Source organism: Podarcis muralis, chromosome 12 (genome assembly GCF_964188315.1).
Source record: "Podarcis muralis chromosome 12, rPodMur119.hap1.1, whole genome shotgun sequence".
Lineage (NCBI taxonomy): Eukaryota > Metazoa > Chordata > Lepidosauria > Squamata > Lacertidae > Podarcis > Podarcis muralis.
Window position 1 is genome coordinate 10725719 of NC_135666.1, and position 12025 is coordinate 10737743.

General features: G+C 43.6%; 1 protein-coding gene across 10 annotated transcripts in view; it reads left to right on the forward strand.

Annotated features, from left to right (window-relative positions):
* The window catches only part of LOC114607605 (sodium channel protein type 5 subunit alpha-like), a 301831-nt gene that overhangs the window by 250028 nt on the left and 39778 nt on the right, over nt 1–12025 (forward strand). For all 10 annotated transcript variants that reach the window (XM_077936723.1, XM_077936714.1, XM_077936718.1 and 7 more), the window contains 2 exons: nt 3532–3686; nt 4227–4400. In XM_077936723.1, the coding sequence (XP_077792849.1) occupies nt 3532–3686; nt 4227–4400 (329 nt within the window). The remainder of the gene's footprint in view (nt 1–3531; nt 3687–4226; nt 4401–12025) is intronic.

Sequence of the window (12025 nt, forward strand, 5' to 3'; positions counted from 1 at the left end):
TTCCGGGTTTCGACGCACGCGCATGCGCAGACCGTCAAAATGGCGTCATGCGCAGAAGCGCCGGAACGCGGCACGCGCAGACACGCCATCGCGTCTTGCGTTCCATTTGGGATGTGAACAGGGCTCCGGAACGGATCCTGTTCGCATCCCGAGGTACCACTGTACTTTTTATTAGTATAGCGTAATGCACAAAATAAATAGTCCAGTAAGACAATGACTTAAGCATTCCACCCTCTTCTCGGCTCCAGATCCATTTCAATCCAGCTTTGGCTCTGATTTTGGGAAGGGAACGGCCTCTGTAGATGACCTGTGCCAGAAACTGGACAGGGGGAATACTTTTCTGTTGGTTGTGCTGGACCTCTCAGCCCCATGCCACTGAACAAGGCACACTTCTAGACCAGTTTCGTTCTAGACCTTTCTGGATGGCTTGTTCCAGATGGTGGTACTCAGGGTTCCAGCACCTCTCTGGCAGGCGCCATTGCCATTATAAAAGAACAAGGGAGACATTCATGGTGAGCTCCAGCATGTGGATTCCTATTCCATACCTTAACAGTTGGCCCCTACCTTGTTCCCCATGCTTAATATTTAGATGTAACCACTAATGGAGGTGATTTGGGGTTTGGCGTCACCAGTTTGCAGATGACACCCAACTCTATCCCAGCTGTCCATCTCTTTTAAGTGAGACTGCGGAAATCCAGAACCAGCGGACTGGATGTGAGAAAACAAACAGGACCTTAATCCAGACCAGACAGAGGTGCTCTTGGTCAGTACATCAGAAGAGGGGTAGCTCTTCCCTTGAAAATGCAGGCACATGGCTTGGAGGGGGGGTTCATTTGGACCTGGCTTTGAATTTCGGTGCTTTGCCCAGCTGAGGCTGGTGTGCAAAACACTGCCATTTCTGGAGACTGCAGTTCTGGCCTCAGTGAAACATCTTTAGTTACATCACATCTGGATTAATGTAGCCCGCTCTGGATTTTGTGGCTGACTTTGAAGAGTACTCAGAAGCTGCAATTGGTCCAAAGTGCTCTGGCCAGGTTGTTAACTGGGGCCGCATGTGGGGAGGACACAACACACACACACCCTTGAAGCAGCTGTATTTCAACTTGTTTCTGTGGGTAATTCTGATGAGTATTAAAGCCAGGCTATTGTGGCTCTGGCCACAGTTAGCAAATGGATTATCAACTCCTTACAATAATTCCTAAACATTCTCTTCCTAGATATTTAGAAGAGCCAGTTGTGGGGTGGGTATTATGTTACAATTTGTGTTAATCTCCTTAAACGGAGATCCAGGACTTTTATTCTTTTCCACAATCCCACCAGAGATGTCTATAAGTTCCTACCAGCTGGTATCCCCTCCAACGGTATGGTGATAGTGTAGAATTTATACAGGATAACCTCTGTGGTGTTAAGCACAACCTATGAACCATTTTAAATTCCATTTCTTAGTCTCTAACTGAGATTTACCTAAATGGGGATTTATTCCATCCTGCCTGCCATTTCTGTCCCTTCAGTTTCAAACTCAAATCCTGCCTTCACTTCTAATAGCAATAAGCAATGGTATAGTCTTGAAATTAAACCCATAGCATTACTATTACAGCATTTCACCAACCCTTCAAACGCTGATAGTATATGTGTTGCCTCTTCTCTTTCCACCTTTGGTGGATCTGCCTCCACAGAAGCCATGGTACTTGTGTTTCTTCCAGTTTATCCCCCCATGTTAAAAAGCATGCAAATAATAGATTCCCTTAGCCCTCCACCCACAGTGTGGTTTATGTGATAAAAGAGTAGATGGAAAGGCAGTGGAATTAAAGGGGGTGAGACTAGAGCAAGTACAGCCACCTTCTAAGTCAACAGCGAAACACTGTCTGGAAAAAAGAGTGTGATATATGTGGGCTATTTTGGAATTATTGCTATTTTTTAAAAACCGGCTACATATGGGCAGACTACGTGATAAGCATCACATCTCCTTTGGCCCTCTGCTCAAGGCTTAGAATATTTCTATTAAATGTACAATAAGTTGGCCATTTCTAGCCTTTAATTCATTTGCAGATGTTTTTCTCCGATTGAGCTTTCCTGAGCTGTGACAACCTGGAATTATCTTCCACTTGTAGCAGCAGTAAAAGCCTGCTGTTCTAGTATACACTGCGCTCAGCTTGCATGCATGTACACACACGGAGAGAGATTTTATTGTGATTTAAGTTAGGATTTTTGAATGAAAGCCTAGAGCTGGGTGGGGTGGGGCAGGGGACCTGTCCACTATGAAAAGAAAATGACTGCATTCAACGGAAAGGACTTTAAATGTTCCCTATTGTGGGGGGAGGTGACAGTGTCTGTGTGAATGATAAGGATCGTTTAAATGGCGTCAAAAGTATTGCCATCTCTGGAACACATTGCCCAACAGAGCTACAGGGATGCTGGCAGCGCTGTGCCTGTTGTCAATGAGTCACATCGAACATTGTAAGTTAGATGTTATTCACCATTGACAATAAGTATAGGAAGGAGGCAAAGCTGCTGCTTTAGCTCAGGGATGGGGGACCTATGCCCCTTCAGATGCCATTGGACTACAACTCCCATCATCCCTGACCGTTGGCCAAGCTGGCTGAGGCTGGTTGGAGTTGGAATCTAATAACATCTGAAGGGCCACAGGTTCCCCATCCCTGACTTAGCCAGTTAAGGCCTTTTCCCACAATGCCTTTCAATTCACCATTTTCATCATCGTAGAACTATTCTTTTCTGTATCTGTTGTTTGCAGAACCAAAGGCTATAAATTGGGTCATAGGAACCATATATTTCAGTAAAAACCATAAAGACTAAAATAGATAATGTACATAATTAAATTTACCAAGACTATGGATAAGCATAGATTAGCCATGAGCCCATTTCTTCCAGGTTGCATCCCATTAATGGGCTTAATGTTACTAGGGGGTAGATTTTTGTTCAACACCAAGAGATAGACAGCAAGAGTGGTTTTACAATGGAAACGGTTGCCTCAAGAAGTAGAAACCCATCTACTGGAGTTGCTCTAGCTCTAGGTTTCTTTCATTGAGTTGTGGGTTGGACCAGATGGCCTGCAAGACCCCTTCCATCTGTGTGAGTCTATGAAAGTCTGTAATGAAGTGGAAGATGAACAGAAAGACAGAAATGAACTTCAGTAAACTGAAGGGACTGAAGACTGCATTCATGCACAGTAGCACTCTGTACAAGATTAAGACGTTTAATAATGTTGAGGCGAGTAAGGGGCGACATGGTAGAAGTGCCTAAAATTACGTATGACATGGAGATAGTGGATAGAGAAAAGTTTTTATCCCTCTTTCGTTGCCCTAGAACTTATGCACATCCAGTGATGCTGAATGTTGTCAGATTCAGGACAGATGAAAGTGGCCACATTGAGAACAGGATGTTGATCTAGGTGGGCTATTGCACTAGGTGAACCATAGGCCTTTCTTTTATTTTTAAATTGGGACGAGGGAGAGCCCTCCTAGTAGCACCTAGCATTAAACAACTCTTTCTGGTCTTCCTTTATCATTTCAGCTTGTGTCCGATTCTTCCCGTGCTGTTCAGTAGACACCACAAAATTTCCTGGCAAGATTTGGTGGAGACTGAGGAAAACGTGCTACCAAATAGTTGAACACAGCTGGTTTGAAACTTTCATCATATTTATGATTCTCCTGAGCAGTGGAGCTCTGGTAAGCTTAAAACTTGTTCTTTTCCCTTACTGTGTTAGACTTTTAAATATGTGTGGTTGTGTGTTGAGAGAAGACATGCCAGCGAAGCTTGCTTTACTTGAAGATAGGATATAAATTTCAGGCATTTATAATCCCCATCTCTAATAAGAAGCGAGCATTAATTAGACCCCTGAGTTCTTCTCTAGCTTGGGTTAAATCCAAGCCAGGGAAGAATTCCTGACATCTCTTGTTTAAAGGATCAGTTGGCAGGTGATGGGAATCATATCTGCCCAGGATCCTAGTGCAACACTGCATATACCCCTCCACACACACCAGGGTTGCAAATTATCATATTTCTTGCAGAACAAACAGTAGATTCATGAATTCATTGTTTGCCACCATATGGCTTCATTGGTCAATTCTGACAGGGTAATAATCAGTATAAATATTCAGTGGCATGTAGTCATTTATTCACAGAGCCTTTTATTAAGGAAAAAGAATTCCCCCCAAAGACAACATCTGGAGAATGTAGCACTCTAATTCACAACTTTTTACTTCCAGGCATTTGAAGACATCTACCTCGACAAGAAAAAGAACATTAAAACCATGTTGGAATATGCTGACAAGATCTTCACTTACATCTTTGTTCTAGAGATGCTTCTGAAATGGGTAGCTTATGGCTTTAAGAAGTACTTCACCAATGCCTGGTGTTGGCTTGATTTCCTCATTGTAGATGTAAGTATTGTGTTTTTCTTCTGGGTCGGTTCATACAGCAATGTAGAATGAGTTCAGTTTTGAACTACGTGAACACAGTTTGAATGTGGATTGAGTTACATTTGGGTCCTCTGAAGAACAGCTTAAAATGCACTTGTGGCATTAGGCTTTTTTAAAAAGTATAAAGTGAAATGATAGAATTTGCCATTCTTTTCACTGTAAAATGAAATCTATAGATGCAAGAGGTAAAGGGATCATTCAGTGGTGACATCTGAGCTGAGAGCCCTTATCTCAATTACTCCCATAGAATACCAGACTGTGGGACAGTGATGATTTGTGACAGCAGTCCCCCTTCACCGCATTCACAAGAAACCATTCAAAGTTGATATTTCTGCCAAACTCAAAGTACGGGAATTTTAAAGGTATATGGCCACCTCATGCTTTAAGGATTCTCAGCAAGGTAAAAGACTTCCAGTTAGTAGAGAAGGGACAGTGTTGTACCCGAACTTCTGAAGAGGCCATATGGAGCAATTGTTTCAAATTTGAGGGAGCTTATTTAGGCTGGTTCTTAGGAAATGCTTCCATCCTAACCATAAAGCTGTTTGGGTGATAAAACTCACCAGGGCATCTCTGTGGCAGGGAAGGTTGGGGTCAAAATAAACATCTTACACAATACCATACATTCAGTGACTTCCCTCCTTCCCCTTCCATGATCCATTTAATTTATCCGCCATTCTTGCATATTTTACTATAGCCATTTTATTCAGTTCTCCTATCTTACATCACTGAAGTGTTTATTATACTGTTGAATTTACCTTAATGCTGCCAATGTTTTCAACTGTGCACAGTTATTTTCCATATATTCAGCAAAGATTTTCCACTCCTCTTTAAATACATCTTCTTCTTCTTGCTCTCCTATTCTTTACGTTAGACCATCTAGTTCCACATATTCTATTATCTTAAGTTGCTAATTCTCCTTAGTTGGGACCTCCCTCACGTTCCTCTTTGGGGTTATCAAAACTCGGGCCACAGTTGTTGCATACATAAATAAGTTTTTTCTGACACCTAGGAACCTCTGTCTGAACGATTCCTAGCAAAAATGCCTCCAGTCTTTTGGGGAAGGTTGTTTTAAGCATTTTTTTCATCTCATTATAAATCATTTCCCAATAGTCTTTAACCTTTTTACATGCCCACCACATATGAAGAAAGTTCCCTCCATTTCTTTACATTTCCAACACAAATCTGATTCTACTTTATACATCTTAGCCAGTCTTCTCAGGCAGAGATTTCTGCCTCAAAAGGCCTTTAATCACTCTGGGGATTTTAAACCAAGGTTCTCCCAGTGTCTTTTTTGGTACAAATGTTGCCTTTGTAACTCTATTTCACGTGCCCTCCCCAGAATCCCTGACCAGAGCCTGGAGATTCTATGGACTCTGGGCACATCTAGAGATTCCATGATAGGTTATGGGCCCAAGAGAATGGTATTGGGGGAAGAGCAGGCATCCCTTAAAAGATCTCAAGGAGCAGGTGGGTCCCTTCCCCCATGCAAGGGCTCCTTGCTTTCACTCTTAGTTTGGTTCTTCTCTTTCCCAGTTTCTCTCCTCACTGTGTTCCCAACAGTTGCTGCTCCCAGTGCTGTGGTTGTGACAAGGATGCTGAAGGAATCAAGGCAAAAACGTTCCTTCTTCCCAACTGCCTGCCACTCATGCAGTTCACACACTGCTTGGATATGTGGCCCTGGTAGCAGTGTGGCATTCCTTTTTCATGTCCCTTGCAAGTTCTTAGCTACCCAATCAGTCCTGCTGTCAGCACATGGCATTCTCCTTCAGCTGCCCGAGTCCCCAACATCTCATCAGGGCCCACTGCTGATGTTCTCCCGGGACCCCTTTTAAAATCAAACCCAGAAGATAAGGGCCAAGGAAGAGACAGGACGGTGCAGCAGTCGCCTATTACAAGGCATGACATTCTGCAGAAAACAGAACAGCAAGGAACCCCAGCACTGCCTTGGGGGGCACTTAGCTTCCTCTTTGCTCCAGTCAATGCTCACAAAGTGTTAGACATTGCTCCTGCTGTTAGGAAGAGGGTTGTTGAGCTATCAGAAGAATGGTGCCTTGCATACTGCACAGCTTTGCAATAGGGTGTGGGTCATTGGGGCTGCTGAGTTATAAACTGTTTCTGCAGCCATCACATTACTAAATTGGGTTTCATTGGTTTTATGCCATTGCATAATAATTACCTATTTGTCACCAACCATGAAAAGCTCGGGTTTTCTACATCTTTCTTAATTCTAGACCCAGGGGCTGACCAATGAAGGTGAAATGTGGGAGGTTTCAGATAGACAAAGGGAAGGACTTCTTTGCACAATGCGTTTAGTACTATGGGATTTGCCAGCACAAGCTGTGGTGATGGCCACAAGCTTCAATGGTTTTAAAAAGGGACTGGACAGATTCCTGAACAGATTCCTGAATACTAGTTATGATAGTTGCATATAATCTTGCATGTCAATGGTCTAAACCACTGGGCTTGCTGATGAGAAGGTCAGCGGTTCAAATCCCCGCAACGGAGTGAGCTCTCATTGCTCTGTCCCAGCTTCTGCCAACCTAGCAGTTCGAAAGCACACCAGTGCAAGTAGATAAATAGGTACCGCTGTGGTGGGAAGGTAAACAGCGTTTCCGTGCGATCTGGTTTCCATCACGGTGTTCCATTGTGTCAGAAGTGGTTTAGTCATACTGGCCACATGACTTGTAAAGCTGTCTGTGGACAAATGCCAGCTCTCTCGGCCTGAAGCGAGATGAGCATCACACCCCACAGTCACCTTTGACTGGACTTAACTGTCCTTTATCTTTTCACCTTTGCCTCTGGACACCAGTTGCTGAGGAGCTCTAGGGTGGACGGCGGTGGCATTCATGTCTTACTATGGGGCTGCTTCCCACAGCAGTCTGCTTGGCCATTGTGGGAACAGGATGCTTGGCTAGATAGGCCTTTGGTCTGCTCTAGCAGGGCTTTTGTTGTGTTCTTAGGTAGGTTTGCTTAGCAAATATTGGACAAGGCCCTTCTGTAGGTCACACATCTCTCATTTCAGTAGGAAAGGGCTTATTTACACCCTTAATGGCATAATCCATGCCATTTGTAGATGCTGCAGACTAATTATGATGTCACTGTTACCTATACACACCATTTACGGACCAGGTATTCTCCAGACTCAACTGGTCAACATCCACCTCCTGTGCAAATGTCTTCCATTGGGTGCTGCCCATCTATTTCCTGCTCATTTATATTCTGCTGTGTCCTTAATATCTTACGTGGTACAGATAATATTGTTCTCCTCCTTCCAGCCTCCCTATTAATATTTTAATTTACCTAAATTTGGAAACATGGGCACTCCTTCTCACCTTTTGATACCGAGAACCACTTTATTTTGGACAGAGTTCCTTTTTTAGAAAAAAGAAAAAAGAAATTCTGAGCAGCATACAAGATCACACTTAGCACTTGTGGCTTTTCAAGTGTTGAGAGTAGTGCTTAGATGAAATATGAACCCTAACTCATGAGGAGACCCTTAAGGTCCATAAATAACAACACCCTAGTGGTCCCAGGCCCTAAGGAAGTTAGATTGGCTTCAACCAGAGCCAGGGCCTTTTCAACTCTGGCTCCGGCCTGGTGGGACGCTCTGCCTCATGAGACCAGGGCCCTGCAGGATCTGATTTCTTTCCGCAGGGCCTGTAAGACAGAGTTGTTCCGCCTGGCCTTTGGCTTGGAATCAAATTGATCCCCTCCCCCTCTTCCTTTTTCCTTTCTCCTTCTGTGATGGAACTCCTTTTTGGGGACTTCCCTGGCTTTTTTCTGGCCCACATAGGAACAGTCTGGATAGTTGGCCTTGGTGAAGACTTGACGTTTTCATCCCCCCAAAAGTTTTTTATTTGAGTTCCTACTGAAATGAGGATGCATTTTAATGTTGTATTTTAATGTTGTTTTTAAGTTGTATTTCAGTCAATTGTTTTATACCAGTGTTAGCCGCCTTGAGCCCAGTCTTGGCTGGGGAGGGTGGGGTATAAATAAAATTTAATAATAATAATAATAATAATAATAATAATAATAATACTATGGAGAGGGACCAATTTGCATTGGGGCCACAGTGCAGAGGAAAGGAGGATCTAACACATTGCTTGCACCAATTCCCTGATTTCAATAGCTTCCCCTCCCCAAACCTGCAAACAGTGGTGGATGAAGCATGAAGGCTTAAATGTCTATGACCATTAAATGTTCCCCTCTGCAGCTTTTTGCCTCTCTCTTTTTTTTGAAAGCTGGCAAATTGATTTGGGACTATTGCATAGTGGCAAATAGTTAGATTCCCTTTTCCACAAGCCCAGTTAAAATTGTGGGGGCCATGTGGCTGCTTTTTGTAAAAGCAAAAACAAGAGAGAGAGAGAGAGAGAGAGAGAGAGAGAGAGAGAGAGAGAGAGAGTTCAAATGAAGGAACTTTTCCATCATGTGCGGTTTTACCCTGAAATCTAAAAACAAGATCAGCAACTTAAAAGGGCAGGAAATCCAATTCGTTTTTAAAGCCAGTGCTTGGGGGCCATTCCTCCCCCTGCTCCCTCACCCACTACTTGCCCAGCTCTTTGGCAAGTCTTTGACACTGATTTCTACATGTGGCGCAGTAAAAACCATTTCATCATTGTGGATTATTGAAGCTGATTCTCGCTTGCTCCCATAATCCATCAACTAAAGACTATTTTTGTCCAGTAGAGAATCCCTGAAGGATGATCTCTGATAATGGGCTCCAATGTATCTCAAAGCAATGTGCCTCTTCTGCAAAAAGCAAAAGAACCAAAACTTGAAAAAGCTGCGTAAAAAAAAAAAAAATGCATATTATCTGAGCAGCCCATGCACCATAACCAGCAAAAGCATGTGTGAGATAAAACAAAGCAATTTCTGACAACAGGCGTTCCATCACTTTCTTCTGACCACCTTGCCCAAAGTCAGCTCTCTTGCCGATTGCCTTTATTTCATATTCCTGGAATTGGGCTTGTAAATAGGTTGCTGAGCAAGAATATGTCATGTCACTGCATCTTTTCAAAAGGCGACTTCAAACATTAGCTCCATTATCATAATAGTCCAATGCACTTCAGAAAGTTTCGCCTAGTAACTTGGGCTCTGGCTTTTCATGGTCTCATTTCCTTCTTCTCTCATCTCTCTCTCTCTCTCTCTCTGTACGTTCCACCCTTAATCTTTCCATGCTAGCTGCCAAACTTCAGGTGCACTTCCCAATTCTCTTTCAAAGATGCCAGTTCTCCCTCAGTCGAAAATCACAGTGGAGGGCTGCAGACTTGAAACATTTGCTCCCAGGCATGGATTTGCTTCCGTTCCCACACTCTTCTCAGACATCTCATGTGATTTATACTAATCACACCAGCAGCATCGGCTGCATAAAAATCCTAACATCATGCATTGTGTTGCACTGTATGATACTAAAGTTACCATAGCCAATACTGTTGTTACTTCCAGTTACTCAAATTTAACTTTCCTCTGTTCTCCCCTGCAGCCTCCCCCACCTCTAAATCTGATCCAGAGGGTTGGAGGATTCTGCAGAACAAAATTTAAGTGTGCACAGGGAGAAGAAGGGAAAGTCTCATTGTGCTAATTAAAGTTTGCACACACAGCGTTGGACAACCCTTGTAGCTGTAAGGCATGATCACCTGCCACCTTTTTTTTAAGGTGTGCATCAAAAGTTTTTCGAATGTGCACCTGTGAATATGATAAACGGGGTGCTTCAAAAACACATGTATCATACAAGTCCATTATTAGGAGAGCCATGGCCACCTTTGATTCCCTGTTGAAGGCACAGAGATCAACCATTGCTGCTTTGGTGGAGCTGTAACTGTGCCAACTATACTGATTCTGCTCTTCCATGTGGACTGGTGTCAATCAGCATGGTGTTGCCACCCGGGTTGTGTATTTATTGCAAGTGCTTGGTGAAACCCAGTCAATGATCTTCCACTTCATCTGTAATCAGCCCTAGGCAGAGGAAACCCTCAGTGGTCCCATCAATGTGGGGCAGTGGTTCTGGGTCATGAATGGTTCTAGAACAACAATGTGGCTCTAGAGGAGAAGTGGGGAACTAGATCTGGCCAGACCACTCTAACAGTTGGATGGGCCTGTCCACCTGTCAGTCACCTGACATTCTATGACACCAGGTGAGTCAAAGGTCAAGGTGTGGCTGCAAAGGAGGGTTCTTCTTTCACAGCCCCATCTCTTCCTTCGCATCCCTGGCTTGCCTATGGATTATTCCTTTGTAGCCCAAAGTCACCACTTTCCACAGGATGACAGCAAGAGGCACCAAATCCAAAAAGTGCAGACTTTTGGCTGCAGTGTAAGGCTCGAGAGCAGACCTTGTGTGCTCATGCTTTGCAGCTGCAGCTAGAATTCAAGCCAGGGGTGCAAATAAAGATTCTTCCTTGAACTTTCCCTTGCCCTACAAAATACGAAGTCCGCCCCAGGAAAGGTGGCCGTGGTTTGCTCAAAATGAAATTTCTGAGGCCTGGAGGGCCTAGCTAGTTTCCCCATAGCTGTTCTAGAGCAACAGTGTTTCTGGGGCACAACTCTGCATGCACATCATTTGTCACAGGCAGCAAAGCTCTTCCCTCTCTTTGTGTTTGTGTAGGGTGTGTGTGTGTGTGTGTGTGTGTGTGTGTGTGTGTGTGTGTGTGAATGCTCTGCCGCTTTCTCAAATGGTTTCCTGGAAAGCTATGCCTCTTCCAGGATTTCCCCATTAAGTGTAGAATGTCTGGCTGCAATACAAGTTTAACAAAATGCACACACGTCTGGGCCAAAAGAGGGAGAGAAAGAGAGAGTCTTCTATACAACGCTTGAGAGGCTAGCAGGTTAACAACATCTCATTCAAGAATTAGACTGAGTGCCAGCCTTCTGCCAAATCGGCTTGAAAAAGAAGTTGCCGTATGGAGTAGATGCATTGATGTCTCCTAATGACTTTTAATTGTTTTCTGGATTTCTTTCCCCTGTTGATTAGCAAGATGGAGGTTTGTGTTGCCTTGGCAGTAATTGCGCAATCTGCTGTAATCAGTTGTTCCCAAACAGCCACCACCAGACTCAAATCGTATGTTGTTGTTTCTAAAAGTCTTTCATGCGAAGGTAGTGGATTTCCAATGCATTTTTGTTATAAGAGAAACAGCAGATTGCTTTGAGAACAATGTGGCACTGGATCTAGCAATAGCAATGGTGCCAACTCCGGTGGAGAAGCCTTTAGCAAGTTAAGGAAGCCCACAGAGTTTGTCTAAACGTATAGCCTTTTTTTGCCTTCCTTCTCAGTTGATGTTAGGGCTGATGTGTGGCCACCACAAAAAACCTCAGCAATCAGACATGTCCTCACTAACGTTTAACAATTCAAAATGTGTGATGATGTGACATGGTAAAAAACCAGTGTATTGATTTGGTCCCCAGTGAACTTTATTGGCTGCTACTTCAACAATGCCAAAAAATAATCATTGGCTCATAGTGAGTGAGTGAGTGTGTAGCTTGGAATCAGAAGATAACCCACCACCCACCATCTCTTTAATTAACACATAACTAGCATTGCTAAAAGAGGAGAAATAAAATGTGCAGGAATCCTACTGGTAAATAAAACATGC